The sequence below is a fragment of the Staurois parvus genome, unplaced genomic scaffold, assembly GCF_062004578.1.
Source record: "Staurois parvus isolate SC_StPar_1 unplaced genomic scaffold, SC_StPar_1.0 ptg000029l, whole genome shotgun sequence".
NCBI lineage: Eukaryota > Metazoa > Chordata > Amphibia > Anura > Ranidae > Staurois > Staurois parvus.
Window position 1 is genome coordinate 1,786,573 of NW_028317825.1, and position 16,292 is coordinate 1,802,864.

At 40.4% G+C, this 16,292-nt stretch overlaps 1 protein-coding gene across 3 annotated transcripts in view; it reads right to left on the reverse strand.

Annotated features, from left to right (window-relative positions):
* MTMR4 (myotubularin related protein 4) overlaps window positions 1-16,292 on the reverse strand; it is a 123,730-nt gene that overhangs the window by 30,592 nt on the left and 76,846 nt on the right. For all 3 annotated transcript variants that reach the window (XM_089657123.1, XM_089657116.1, XM_089657131.1), the window contains 10 exons: window positions 14,542-14,658; window positions 11,517-11,599; window positions 10,836-11,002; window positions 7,131-7,227; window positions 4,471-4,584; window positions 3,799-3,998; window positions 3,518-3,646; window positions 2,507-2,618; window positions 487-682; window positions 222-407 (listed from right to left, as the gene is read on the reverse strand). In XM_089657123.1, coding sequence (XP_089513249.1) covers window positions 222-407; window positions 487-682; window positions 2,507-2,618; window positions 3,518-3,646; window positions 3,799-3,998; window positions 4,471-4,584; window positions 7,131-7,227; window positions 10,836-11,002; window positions 11,517-11,599; window positions 14,542-14,658 — 1,401 coding nt within the window. The remainder of the gene's footprint in view (window positions 1-221; window positions 408-486; window positions 683-2,506; window positions 2,619-3,517; window positions 3,647-3,798; window positions 3,999-4,470; window positions 4,585-7,130; window positions 7,228-10,835; window positions 11,003-11,516; window positions 11,600-14,541; window positions 14,659-16,292) is intronic.

The following is a 16,292-nucleotide window of genomic DNA, read 5'->3' on the forward strand; positions in this document are numbered from 1 at the left end:
GGATTATTCATACTAATCCAAGTCATCATTGTCCACAATGTAGCAAAATAATCGCAATTAGGCTCTCACGGTTATTTTAAAGGCAGGATGCAAAATGTGCCATCTATTCCACACAGGAAAAAAAAAAAAAAAAAAACACAGAATACAGAACATTTCTTTCCTAATGACCTAAATACATACAACAAAGTAATAATATGGCTGTAAAGAAACCAGTGCTTTACCAGGAAGGCATGGTTGAATTCAAAGAGACAAGGGAACTGGTGAAGTAACTGATGCACACAGTCCAGCCACTGTAAAAAGACTGGACACTGTTCGTTTTGATCCTCAGCATTCTCCTGATGACCACAGCGATCACCAAACTTATGGCCATAGTCCAGCCAGTCCGTCTCCACCAACACTTGGAATCCCTGGAATTGAAAAAAGCATGGTTAACAAAAAGCAATTGGCAATATAGCCTGCTCATATGGTGTAGGAACATATACATACTTCCAAGGTCCGGTAATATGGATCCAGCAGGATTTTCGCCAGAGATACAATCTGTGGCGTTCGGTCCCAGCCATCTGAACAGTGAACCAGCACAGGCCGTTCTTCCCGATCCACAGCATTGGCCACAACAGTGGCGGCTTTCAACATGACAGAGAGGTGCTGAAGCCACTTGGTGCTTTCCAGTGCTGACAGCCAGCTACAAAACACATAAAGCTTTTCACCATCTGACACGTAAGTGGCATCTTGAGAGAGAAAGATTGTTATGGCGGTGTTAGTTGATGGAAACGAAAAAAAAAAAAAAATGGACAGGCCAAGGATTACAAGATGAAAAATATATATCAAATTATGCCGATACAGTGTACCTATATCAGATACACATGGGAGGCAGCCATATTAAGAGCTGATCAGAAACAGACCAGTCACCTATACAAAAAAGTAGCACATTAAAATGGAATCTACAGCCTTATAAAAGTATTTAAGATATACATGTGTAAGTGATCAGTTAATAAAAAAAAAACAAAAAAACACAACACTCAGCAGTGTGTTAAAATATAAGCCAGGGGTCATCAACCCATTGACAATTGAGCTAGGGATGGCACCGCAAGGGAAACTTGGGACAAAGCAGCGAGTCTGGCTGGTTCTTTCCACCTCTTTTCCTGCCAGCTTCCATTCTCACCCACCTCACTCTGTGCCTGCGCTGAGCTAGCATTAAAAGCTAGTGTTGAACATGGCCGACTCCCCCCCCCCCCCAGACTTCTTACAAACATAGTCTCCATCTGCACAGTGTGTAATAGGCTGCTATGCTACAATTGTGACCTGCGAAATCCTCAGTTCCAACAGCAGCATAGCTGCAGTAGCCAGCTACACACTGCGCAGATAAAGGACGTGCTTGCAAGAGAATACATACTCAGCTATGTGCTGTGTGGGAGGACAGGCGCTGCTGAGTGCCCTGCCAGCTGTGACCCCGGTCCTCTGCTCTGCTGATCCCTGTAGACTGCCCTACTGACCCCAAATCCTCTGCCCTTCTGAACCCTATACACTTCCCTGTTGAACCCATCCTCTGCCCTGCTGCCCTCTGTCCTATGCCCTGCTGACCCACAGTACACTGCCCCAGTGACCCCATCCTCCACCCTGCTGAACCCCGTTTGCCCTACTGACTCCTGTACACTCCCCTGCTGACCTCTATACACTGCTCTACAAAAGGCAGGAATTGGGGCTGATATGAATCCTGAAGGCACAGCAAATGGGGCTGTTGTGAGGAGTAAAGGGGCAGGAATTAGGGCTGATCTGAAGTGAGAAGGTGCAGGAATTGGGGCTCATCTGAGGAGTGAAGGTGCAAAGCTAAATATTCAGTTCTTACTATTATTTAAGTCCTTCTTAGCATTTACTTTATATAAATTCCTTTTCTTGATTGAGTGTGAAGATGATTTTTTTGTGACATCAGTAGTGGCTGCATATTGTATTTCTGGCTGTTGGGCCATGTCACACTTGCAATTCTGTTGCTGGCATCAATTCCCCAATGACAGGTCCCATACATAGAACAGAGAAACATTCTCCTGTTTCCACAGCACTGCCAGGAGGGAGATTTTGCAGTGCTTCTGTCACTGAAGGAGTAACGCAGTGGAAAAAAGGAAAGCAGTGCCTTTTCTAACTAACCTGTCACTAATGACTGGATGGCCAGTATGACATGGTCCTTGGGGAACATGAACTCCACAGTGTTTTCTTCACAGAATAGGTTATAGTGTTGATTTTGTTATGTGGTTAGTTGATTAACAGAGTTCTGGAATAAAAGCAGTTACCGTATTGCACTTCCATTACAATGTCAGACTGCAGAAAACCAACAAACTGTTCTTGATAACATAATCTGCTCCTAAAATAACTGCTTATACTGTGTACAGGGAACAGATTCATACTAGAATCTAGGGTTAATGCCATAAAGTACTCTAATGGATAGTAGATACCGCAACTGTCCTCATTGTATATACTGTACATACAATTAGACACACAGTCGCACACTTACTTTCCAGGATCGGGCACTTGGTTACACACAGCTCGCAGATACTGGAAGCTATTCCGGATAGAGTGAATATTGGCCATTCCCATAAATACTACTTCACAATTTGGATAGTACTCTGGAAAAACAAAAGCACAACACACTCCCATTACCAACACAGGAAAATTACATTTGATTGGCTCTAAATTCTGAGGAACTACCATTGGTTGGCATTGGCTTACCTCAACCTTCATATGGCTGAGCACCAAAGGTGGCTGTATGTGCAATTAAGGAGATGGTGCACATAAAAGTGAACATATGCCCAGAGCATGCACACTAAAGTATTTACATGTTCTGAGCAAGAAAGGTTAGGTTTCACATCTGTGCAGGTGTGGGAATGCATGTAAATCGTGAGTAATTCTCGCACCCGCATGCAGCCACACAGGAAACTTAGTGATGTCAAGAAAAAGTGCAAGGTGCCATTAACACTTAATAGCACACCCATGCACTGAAAAATGTGGTTAGTTTCCCACACATGGAAATGCATGGTGAAAAAAAGCACCATGCGATTTCTGTGCAGACGCGCATAAAAAAAGAAAAAAAATTAGCCGCTGGGACCTTTTTAGTGCAGGAGACAAAGGCATAACAACCCATTCAAATAAATGGGCTGCCGTGCCCGTGGAGACATGGCAAGCAGAGTTGCATAGTTATGAACCAGGCCTAAAAACGTTAAACAAGCCCTCTTATGTAATCTATAAAACACTGTAGATAAACCTAAATACTGGCTCTGCATTAGGACATCCATTAATGCAATGCATTACCTGTAATAAATAAACCTCAAAATGTGCATTACAAATGTAGGTCCTGGGTTTCTGACACTAGAAGAATTTTTGTAAAGGTTGTGTGGTTTAGAAAGGGTAATTTTAGACAAAACACACAGGGGAAAACAAAAAAAAACAAAAAACAATTTGCAAGACTGCAGATTTTTTTTTTTTTTATCTTTAGCACTCAGTCAAAAGGCATTTGAATGCTCTTTACCTTCACATTCGCAACCTCCACCTTTAGCTCTGTTTGCAACAGCAGCAGTGTAGGATCGTGCATCCAGAATGAGGAGTTTCTGCGGTGGTGTGCTACCTTCCATGCCAGGGCAGGTAGTCAGTGAAGAATCTACAAACAATACCATTGAATGCAATTACTACAACTGAGAGGTAAATTAAATAAGACTTTGTGAATGTCTTGCTAGTTACAATTTATACCTGCTGTACATATAGCTTACCAAAATCATAATTAATAACTTTAGCACATATATAAAAACTTACCAAAATCAGTATCTGCATTCTCTGTCCCCTCACTGATGCCTTTGTTAGTTAGGCTGGCAGCAGCTGTGCGTCCTCCAGGGTTAAGTGCGCAGGCTTTTGCAATGGAAGTTACTAGATGCTCATCGTCAGCATTGCGCCATCCCCACCAGCTGATCTCTGGTTGGCTACAGCGAGCTACTACAGCACCCGTTCGTGTATGTCTGTAAAAAAAGAAGTTGCTTACATTTTGTAGCCATATACAGCATGTATGTTTTATAAAACCACATGCTAGCTACAGCTGTCACTCCTGGCCTGCAGCTCTGGATTCAAATCTTACAGGGGACACCATCTGCATGGAGTTTGCATGTGTTAAGATTTTCAAAAATCCAAAAACATATTGGCATATTATTCAGAAGCTTAACCAAAATAGCTCTAGTTTATGAGTTGGGAAACAAGGACTGATGTAAACTTGCTCTAAAAGCTGCTGTGCAATCTGTTTGGACTATATAGATTAGGGAAATACAAAACTGCAAACAGACAATTAACTGAATTAACTAATAAGATTGTGTGTTGCTGTCCCGGGGATAATTCTAGTTGTTCCTTCACTTTACTTTTCACAAATCAGCCCTCACGGAAATTGATAGAAGCCATATAGCAAATTTTGCCCTGAAAATGGTGTCACATCACCATTACCTGTACACAACAACAGGAATTCGTTTCCAAGATCTGAATGAAGCCACATTCTCAAGCTCTTTATCAGTAATCCACACAGGAACAAGCAGTTTTTGAGGGTAACTTGGACAAAGTCTATGGTGGAGAAAAAATATAAAATTAACTTTAATGTCATTAAAGATTATATGCACCTGTGGGATAAAGATTTGTATGATTCCACTTATACTGTACCTAGCTGACACAACATCCCCATACAGCAAATATCTTCAATGAAGTGACTGGAATTATGTACACAATTTAATATAAAAGAGTAAGGGAAGGAGGAAAGAGGCTGCAGTATTTTTCAGTTTTACAGAAAAACATTTTATATCTCATGCTGATTGATGCCAGACAGTCCTTAGGTAGTCATCAGATTAAAAGGTATACCAGCAATACCTTACTTTATATAACTTTGCATGCAAAGAGCACTGTGCCTGCCTGCAGACAATATTTGCAGGAATTCCAGTACACTGAAACATCTTCCTTTTGTCTTGAATTTTTCCTTAAAATTAGCAGTGTACTTCCTGGTATGTGCGGATGCCTAGGCATTGTTGTTCTGACAGCCTCAGTTTTATATCTGCAGTGTGTGATGCAATGCACCACTGCCCATGATTGCCAGTCTCAGGAGATTTAATGTCACTACTGCGCTGCTCACGGCTCTTGCTAAAGGTTCTGACAAGGAGGAAGCAGAGTTCTGCTTCTACCATGATGACTGCCTCCACATAGGGACACAGTGCAGAGCAAAGCACACTAAAGCTGGTTATAGATGGATCGAAATTCAGTCGGTCCCGACTAATTCCAATCCATGCGTGGCCATTTCCGCTCAGCAGATGTCCTCTGTCAAACGGGCTTGTTGGAAAATTGTTCTGGATCAGTGGCTGCAACCACTGATCAGTGTATTCTGACAGCAGAGAGTCCTAGAATACACTGTCTCAGTAGGGAGGATTCCTCTATCCACCTTGCTTGCATGGATGGAGGAAGGATGGGGGAAAGATCAACTGCAGGGAGACCACAGGCAGCACTGGAAAATATTTGCCCTTTGCTTTTTTGGGGCACAGTTTCCAAAGTTCAATTCCCCTTTAAATGTAAGCAACATTTGTTACATATAATTAGCAGGACATTAAAAATTTCTAATTAAAACCAAACTCTGGCCAAGACCTTTTCCTTTTCATCACATTTTGAATACAGCATTGAAAGATTAAAGCCTCTTTCAAGTTTTTATTGCAGACTATATCCAATATTGGAGGTTTTGTAATAAAGGAAATTTTCCTAGGGAAGTGTCATTTTTATTGCGGTTTTTATCCCCACTGGAGAGATTTCCATTCATTTTCTGAATTGACGGGAAATCCCCTCAACAAGGACACAGACAGTATTATCAGGAAGATGTTCTAATCACTCCCTAATCTATCTACTTATACAGTATGTGGTCATTTCCTCCCTAAAAAAAAAAGAAGCCATAAAGTAGATCTGAACCCCAATTGGAGACAATTATTTTGATAAGCATTGCACATTATAAACAACTGTCATTTTCTAAATAAAACACAGTTTTCACTTTCAAACTTTTATTTGCATCGTAGTGCTGTTGATCTTCTCCATTCTCTTTCAGCTAGTTCACATCTGCATGCATTCATTCCAGCTTTAGCTGCACATCTACACAAGCCCTGGATCAGCTTCCCAACAATGACAATGGTGGACCAAGTCTGTGCAATTTGTTAGTACAGTCACATATAGTCTCCACCTGGGGCACACGTAACAGAATGACAATGCAGGAAAATGAAAAGACAAATGTCATCCTTCACGGAAGGATCACCAGGTATTTTAATAAAATCTGCGGATGTAAAGATTAAACATAGATTTTAGAATTACATTAACATGTTAAAGCTTACATGAGGATCAGTGCTTGTGTTTAGACCTACTTTTACTTCTATTTTAGAAATTATTATTATTATACAGGATTTATATAGCGCCAACAGTTTGCGCAGCTTCTTCCCAGATTTTTAAAAGCAGCACTTTAAGAACCATACAGCGCAAGTGTCAGGGGTCATTTATAGGTGTGTTTCATCCAATTTCAAGGAAACTGGCACTGCGGAAGTATGAGGGCTGCCACTGATTGCCTTGCTTTCTGAAAACTCTAGCTGCCTGGCTGTTATGGTAAATCAGTGCTTTAATTGCATTCTGAGTCACTGATCCAGAACAAGTATGTAGATCAGGAGTTCCAATGTCACTCTGACGTTGCTGATCCTCATTTTTAAACACAGGTTTCATTTAATCATGTAAACAGTGTCATATAGCAATGCAGAATGGGAACCTATTCAAAATATGACCTATCCATTGAATTAAGCAGATTTCCCAATCTGTAAATACACAACTCAGGCTATGAAATGACACAGTCTATTGACATTGGAGAAGAAAAGGAATGCTAAATGTGCACAAAATACGAGCGTAAACAAAATAATAATGTTTTGTGACCCCTAGTGATGTGATGGTACAATCCCTAAAAAGAATGATGGATGAACACCAACAGGGAGTACTACATTTATAATTTCAAAAATGATGTAAATTCTGGTTCAAACATGCATTTCTACCAAAAAAGGATAATCTGCTCTGAATTCTGTATCACACTGTGAATCTGAATGTCTCACTTGTAGTTGTTGTTGATTTCAGACACTCTCCAGGCATTCTGCATATCAAAGCCCATCCTTAGCAACTCCATCTGGAAGCGATCCTTCACATGATCACCTAAAATAAACCCATTCACAGTTACATAAGTTAGCCACACATATTCAAGCACTCAAAGCTGTCTAGAGGAAAGTTATGGAACAAAGTTATGAAGCACATTATCTGCTGCACTCAATACATAACCTATGAAAGAGATTAATCGAGATATACATACTGTATATAGTGCTAATCAATTTTCTTGTTTAACATAGTACATTCCTTCTATGAGTTACCCATGCTGTTGCATTGAAATCGTATCTGTATACCATGCTCCCGCACCAGTGTAAGCTTCTATATAATGTTTTTTTCTGATAAAATTCACAAACTTGCACCCACCAGCATAATAAATGCCAGCCACAAGGTCAAAAAACACAAGATACCCTAACAAGACAGAAAATTGCCTTAGGCCCCATTCACTTCTGGGGTTTTGGAATCTCGGGCAGAATCTCTGCGATTCTGCCTGTGATCTCAAAAGGCACTGCAATAGTGGCAAAACACACCACGCATGCTCAGGTGGCATTCATTTTCAACGGCACCTAAACATGGTGCAGTTCTGAGTTCCAAACATGCCAAATGCGAACAGGACCTAAAAGGTTCAATCAGAACGCTTTAGGGGATTGTTAGCACCAGCAGCCACATACTGCAACTGCTGGTGTGTGCTGTAAAGGCAGCGATGCAGGTGTGTTTAATCACAGATTGTACATGCTACAATTTTTTTCACCCAAACTAAATTAAAATCTTAATATTTGTGCATCATGGTGAAAATTATATATATAATATTCGAAGTAGAGTCTGCCCTCCCTTTTTTTTGCACATTCAAGGGAAATTGACTTGTCAATGCATTGGGATATATATATATATATATATATATATATATATATATATATATATAAATAATGGCCCCAACCCACACCTACTAGACACTGAAGAAAATTTCTGTATGTCTGATGTACACAGTTGCAACTGCATGCATTCCACGATCAATTATTAATTCTTATACTGATACAGCAGATTAGGCACAGAGGATAAGACTTGACTCAACACGTTCCCCCAGAACTAAATTCCACTTCTTTAGAGTGTAAATGAGGCCAACTGCTTTGTGTGTAGTTTGTACTCGAACATGAACGTTAGAAGAAATTCTTGGTCAGGCACAGGGGCATTACCAAGGACAAAAAAAAAAAAAAATTTGGTAGCAGGTACAGCTCAAAAAGACCCCGCATCATATTCCAATAAGGAGCTTACATTAATTGGCCTTCCTAGTGATTTCAAAAACAGTTGATCCAGGCTGATGCTTCCACTAGGCAAACTAGGCAGCCACCTAGGGTGCACTGCCAACTAGGGGCGCCTGGGCACAGCACAAGCCAGCACTCTCTCTGTGTGGGACGCCACCACATCACAAATGATCCTTTGGCTGAGGGGAGGAAGAAAGGGCAGAGGAAGATGCTGGGTGTCTGGGGCCAGTGTAGCAGCGGTGCTGCTGCTCCTTCCAGTGTTCCTCTCAGACTCAATCCCTTACTGCAAGCCGGCTGGCGGCTGCTGATCACTGAGTTCCAGTCCTTTTCTTCCCATTCATCAGCAGAGGCAGAGCTGTGCCTGCGGAGGAAGGTAATGTCTTACTCTGATGTCTCATGTCTGAGTGTAACCTGACCAGCCTGCCATCCACACGTGCAATGTGTCAGTAAGTGAGATCATCACGGTCCCACAGCCTGCTCTTCCAGTGCCTGCTGATCTGTGTCAGTGTGTTGTGTCGGATCTGTCACTGTGTGGGATCACTCAGTTCTGTGTGGGCTGGGCTGCCTGCTGTCACAGCGTTTTATCTCCCTCCCATTGCCTGGGGAATTCAAGCCTGGGATCTGTCAGAGTGTAGATCCATCATCATCCTCCACTCACTGCAACTGTCACAATGCCACTGCCAGTCACGGATACAGTCCGTCCATGACACAGATTTTGTCTTTAATATTGCTGCTGGTGGTATCCTTTGGCACCTATTTTTGCAAATTAATAGAAATTTAGTAGTTTCATGTTTTGTTCATTTAATACAAGGGTCCTCAAACTTCTGAAACAGGGGGCTAGTTAACAGACCTTCACACTGTTGGGGGGCCGGACTATAGTTTGAGAAAACTATGAACAAGTTACCATGCACGCCACACATATATCTTAGTTGTAGTGCAAAAAAACAGGAAAAAAAACCCCAATAAAATATTTAAAATGCACTGTACACTGTAACACACTGGACACCACAATGCAATGTACACTGAACACTGAAATGCACTGTACATTGATACACTGGAAACCGCAATGCACTGTATCTTTTGCGCTCTCCTCCTTTCCTGTCCAGTTGCTCCTGTCTGCAGCAAGTGAAATCCGGGGCTTGCAGACTGCCGCTCGCCCAGTCCTTGCAGAGAAGGACCCAGTGAGTAGCCTAGCTATTTGCTGGCCAGCGCCGGTTTTTCTCCCCGGCTGGTCCGGATAAATGTATTCGGCAGGCCGTAGTTTGAGGACCCCTGATTTAATATTTTCTACTGTTTTTAAAAACGTTTATTTATTTTGGGGGGAGAGGGGTGCAAGTAGCTGGTATTGCCTAGGATGCAAAATAGTCTAGCACCGGCCCTGGATCCAGGATAGTACTTTATTAAAGATAGTGTACAGTTGAGGTGTTGCTGTTCTATGTCACAGCTTTATATACATCCACAGCACACCCATCTCAAATCTGGTCAGTCCAGACTGAATAAGAAGAACGATTGAAAAGTGAAGGAGAACGTTAGGGAAAACAGCGAATTCCAAAATATAAGCAGCAATACTACCATGTATTCTGTAAAAAGTATTACAAATGTCAAAAAATGTTTCAAGGCTTTTGTGATGGGAAGGCATTATCACAAATCCTTATACCAGTAAAACTTTGTAACAAAGTCTACATTCATAATACATTAAGCCAAATTTTAGGCTTAAAGTGGACAAAGATCTTGATGACAGTTTGTAGAAGCAGGATATGACCATTGGGAGACTGATCTTCTGACGACAACACTAAAATTCTGGAATTTCCCTCACTTTCTCTTTCAGTGACAATGGTCACCAAGACAAAGAGGTAAATCTGCCCAGTGGGGACACCAACATCAGTAACTGTATGCCATATCACTGTCCAAGCAGCAGGCTGCATTGCTAGTGTCTGAGCACCTGGCTGTGCTATCTAACAGATGTCTGGATCATAAGAACTCCCATTGTTAAAATGTATGGCTGTAATTTTGGTATAGCTGGGCATCACGTGCGTCCCTGTACCTGTGAGGGATGGGCTCCTCCAGGCACACCTGCCATTAACCTATCTATTTATACATGTGCTCCTACTACGGAGGCTTTGGAAATTTTAGTTAGGTCCACAGTATACAGAGGACCCTTGACGTGGGACTATGGTTTACGCATGTATTTGCAAACGTGTGCAAACAAAACCCCCAGTTTTTAATGCAAACTGTTACACAGGGCTAAATTGGTTGTTTTGCAAGCTGGTTGGTAAGTGTTGCTGGGAAATCCTTTTGTTTGTTTGCGATGTGCATTGCCCTTCCATGTGCAGCTTACTGCCAAGGCTGGTTATTCGTTGGAATGGTTGCCTTTTTTTGTTTATGGCTCTTTCTTACCTGGACGACAGAGGTGGACATGATGCTCTTCCTCATCAGAGCAGATCCCCTGGCACCATGCATGATAGGCAAATGCAAAAAGATCTTCTTGCTTGGTGGGACGTACAGTAGCTCTGCTCAGCCTCTTCAACCACTCTTGGCACTGCTTAAATGTAGAAAAGTGGCATCTGCAAATCAAAGAGGGAATCATATTTCAGCACTGCATTAGCACGGTAAATGAACAATGGCATTGGTGGACAATTTGATATCATAGCATCTTCCAAAAAGCGAGGTGGGGATACATTTTGGGTTGACAGAATTACTACAATATAATCAACTGTTTTTCTTAAACTGAATAAAATGTTTGTTAACAGAGAATAAAACATAAGTTCACTGTAATTAAATTGCAGAGGCAGCTGAATTAAAGGCAGAATGCAGAAGAATTCCTTACTAGAGGCTAGAACATTACTGTACCTGAACTCAGCTTTACGCTTCAGTAATAACGTGCAAAATGAGCCATCAAATGAAACTGTGTACTAGACCGAGGAGCAGAAATATTCTTGTTGTCCTCTGGTGGCCAAGTATTGCAATAGAGAATCACTACAGATTTTCAGCTTTGCTCCCTTTAAATATTACTTTTTTTTTTGTGGTAGGCGACTCAAATGAAATGAAAAAATAAAAATAAATAAAGGAAGTATATACCTCACTACTTTGGAGTCTTTGCAAATAATTTGTAGCTGGAACATGTCACGGCTCTCCACAGCTTCAATCATCCTTAAAGGCACCTGCAAAGAGATCACCAAAACTCATTTTAAGATGGAAGAAGAAAAAATTGTGGACTTTTCACTTACATATATTCATTATTTCACTGTGGTTTGTTTTTGCATCTGCGCAGATGTGAATATTCTTTACAACAATAGAGGTTTGAGATTGGCACTTTATATGTAATGAATATATACATAAAGATGTGGGTTTTTTAATGCATTTGTAAAATTTACACGGATGTATTGCATTTATATGATAATTATTATTTTGTCACATTATTTCATTTGGTGTTTAAGATTCTATATTTTGATTGCGCAGGTTTTTTTGTATGCATTTCTTTGAATGTCAACAACTGCTGCAATCACTTTGATTTACAATATTTCAGGTAGAGTAGGAGTCTTTGATTTAATTTAAGCATCTGCCCAATCAGGGCGAAAGTGGCAGAGAGGTCAATTCACTAAGCGATAAATACAGCATGAAAGTTTGCACTGAAATTACTCATGCCAGATTTATAAAACATTTAGGCAGTGGCATTCCTAACACTGCAAAAATGTAACAATTCTAGTTCAGAGATGCTGGTTATCAGGAAGTTGAAACCCCCACAACCATTAATCCAGGGCTGTGGGGAAGGGACCCTTGTTCTCATTGCAAAAAACTGTCACATTTAGCAGTTGAAGGTTAAAGGCTGCTAAATATTTCAGCTCTTAATTTATAGATTTGTCAAGCCGCAGTGGCTAGACTACAAGATAATGAAAGGATTGGTAATGTAATACTGCATTTTTCTTGTGATATTTACCACAGGTAATTACAACATTTACCGATGTGAATTGAAACCTTATGTATTGCATGAGAAATGTGCATATAAAACACAAACATCTCATGAGATAAGAGTTTGTGAATTGACCCCAGGTCTCCTAATAGCCCTGCCCTTCAAGCAAGGTATACTCTTCATGCCATGCTTCTTTGCCACCCTGAAGGAACCCTTACTCTGCTTTCCTAACAGAGTGAGGTTTCGAGTATGGGGGAGCAGGTGACCTCCCCTACATAAACAGCCAATCTCCAGACCTGATCACTATCATCTAAGAGGGCAGTGACATCATGCACCCTGTAAGCTCTGATATCAAAGCTTCCGCAAGGTGGACTTTTGTAGTAAGGAGGATGAACGGCAGGTATACTTTGCTAGGAATGGGATTCTAGCACTGTCACTTTTGTCCTCAATTGACTAGTGAGAATGTTTCTTAATGGGCAGAAACCACCATCCCTGCCAGTTCGTTTTTTTTTTTTTAAGAGCATTACAAAAAAACAAAGTATTTGCAATCTGGCTGTTTTTTAAGCTGGTTTATAAACCACATTAGGTGTTGGATTTCTTCCTTTTTGTAGAAATGTATACAAGGCCTACTACTGGTCTTGACAGTACAGAGCAGAAATCGGTAGTATAGAAAGCTATGTTGATTTCTTGGGGAAAACACAAAACAAAAAACCCCACACAACAACACTAGAAATAAATTTTATATATATATATATATATATATATATATATATATATATATATATATATATATATATATATATATATATATATATACACACACACACACACACACACATACATACATTTATTTATTCCATTGATTCATTAACGGTTTATTAAATCCAAAAGCACAAATGGTTATTATATTGCAGATGTATCAATTAGAAGGAGGAGACAAACCATTTATCACTGATGTGGTGCTTACAATAAACAGCTTGCATTTATTTATGCAACACCTTTATCCCAAAAGGAAACAAAACTGCAGTAACTGCTGCCTATAAAGTGTGAGCTGGAGTTTGACTGCAATTATTTTAGGGTATCTAAATCTGCTAGAACATCAAACACTCTCTCCCCCCCCCCCCCCATATTAAACCTGCTGTCCAAAAGGTGTCCCCTGTGCTCCATCTAGGCTGGGGCACTCTAATACAGAAAGTGTTACTGGTCAGATCACCAGGTGAAAACTGAGGGGCAAAGAACCCCCCCCCAAAAAAAAACACAAAAAAAAAAAACAACTAATGCAGCCACCACATGATTAGTAAGCTGCAATAGATCACCTTTTTAGTTTTGGGTTTAATACCCCTTTAAGGAAAGTCTGAATCAAATGGAATGGTGATGGGCAGAGCTTAATCATACAATACAGACAATTAAAACATACCTACTCTAAAATCTGATTGTCAAATGTGTGCACTATGGCAGACATTTATAAATTCTATTGACAACCAAGGCAATGCTAAACAAGAGCAGTGTTAAAGGATTTCTGCTTCATTTATACATTCTTCATTCTGCTGCGCTAAAGTTCCACTACAACAGAATAACACTTGCTCCCCCAATCTTAAAAATCAAGTGCACCTCTACACCAAGAACTGAGCTATCAAAGACTGCTAATCACTCAGTTCCGAGGCGATGCCTGCCCTGCCCCTCCAGCACTCACTAGAGCAGTACATGGAGAGGCTGCTGTACAGGCATCTGGGCGGATATAGACATTACTGATCCCTGCAGAGCCTGAACCGGCTTTGTGTCATCAGCCAATATTAGAATTTAGCCCACTGTTGGCTGAATCTGGGTCACAGGAGTGCAGAATTAAGTGCACTCCTTTGACCCACAGCAGAAGCACGGTCAAAAGAGCTTTGGTCATACATCACCTTAATAGTGTCTGTTTAAAGTGAAAGTTGGTCTCATCTTCAGTACTAAATTGGTCTCAGACCACTGTAAATCTATCTCAGTTTGTTGCCCCAAATTCCAGCCTCAGGGATCACAAACACATAGACCATTAAAACTGTTGAATATACTTTTCTAGCTGAAAAGCAGACTGATTTGGGTCATATTTTGCTTGATAAAAATGTCCCTCTGTGCGCTTGTATTGGTTCTTGCCTACTTTACGAAATATAACCACCTGTGTATAACCACTGTTAGCATTTTATATGTGCTTACATTAATGACGGAGTCTTTGAACTTGATGTGCAGTCTGTAGTTGGATATCGCTATGACAGCATCATTTGCACTCCCCAAATACTCCACACTCTCTCCTGGCAGCACTTGGAATGGTACCTGCAAGAAAAAAGAAAAAAAAAAAAAAAAAAATCTCACCAGGGAACATAATTGCATCCAAAAGAAAATAATTCAGACTGATTAATAATGCACGACTCCTTCTGCACACTTTAATTTTTCGAAGTCCTTGTCTCACGGTGTTCTCATTTGCATGAACCATATAACTTCCCCATGCCTCCATTCGGTGACAGATGTTAATGTATTATCTCTGCACAAACAGCCCATCTATTATACAGGGATGCATTGCTAACCCTATAAAATATTTTTAGATGCAAGCATTTAATCTTGTAGGTAAATCATTGTGACCTTAATATGTTTTATCTTATGATTTAAGTCAGTTATTCTATTCAAATTCACTGACCATTTATAAATATTTCAATTAAATGAACTGTAAAAATAAATAAAATATAAAAAAAAAAAAATTCATGGGAAGGCCAGCACTGGTATTATGCGTTATTTCACCAGTACAGGTTTTCGTCAAGTTAATTAAGCCTGAAGGTAGAAATACATTCATTGACAACTTTATTATGTACACCTGTTCAATTGCTTGGTAATTGCTAATCAGCCAATCACATGACAGCAACTCGATGTATTTAGGCATGTACATGGTGTGCACAATTATTCAGCAAGTATTTTGACCATATCATCATTTTGGTTGCTCCAAGCTGTATAAATTTGAATGCTTACTGGATTTAAGCATATTAAGTGATGTGTATTTGTGTAATGAGGGTGTGACCTAAGGGGATCAAAACCCTATATCAAGCATAATTATTGGGCAGCTACTTTTCCTCAGGTAAAGTTGGTAAAAGAAAGAAATTTAAAGAATTAAAGTAAAAAATTGTAAAAAGTCTTTTGAGGGATGCAGCACTCAAAATTGCTATGCTATCGGGGCGTGATCACAGAATCAAATGTTTTGTCGCAAATAGTCAATAGGGTCACAAGAAACTAGTTGAGAAAAAGAAAAAAAAAAAAGATGCAAATTAACTACCAAAGATTTGTGAAGAATAAAAAAGTAAAGCTACCAGGAACCTATTATCCTTCAGCGCGGTCATATTCCAGTACTGCAACCTACATGGGGTGCCATGAAGTACAAGGTGTTCAGTGCTCAGAGACATGGCCAAGGTAAGGAAGGCTAAAACCTGACCACCACTGAACAAGACAAAAGTTGAAACGTCAAGACTGGACCGATGAGATGAGAGCGACTTTTGATGGACCAGATGGATGGGTCCATGATTGAATCAGTAACGGGCACAGAGCTCCACTTTGACTCAGACGCCAGCAAGGTGAAGCTGGGGTACTGGTATGGGCTGGTATTATTATAGAAGAGCTAGTTGGACCATTTTAGGTTGAAGATGGAGTCAAAATCAACTCCCAAACCTACTGCCAGTTCTTAGACAGTTTCTTCAAGCAGTGGTACAGAAAAAAAAAAAAAGTTTGCATCTTTCAAAAAGACCATGATATCTATGCATGACAATGCGCCATCACATGCATCGAAGTACACCACTGCATGGCTAGCCAGTCAAGGTCTTCATGATGAAAGAATAATGACATGGCCCCTTCCTAACCTGACCTAAACCCTATTGAGAACTTGTGTGCCCTTCTTAAAAATGGGAGACTGTTCAGACAGGTATAGA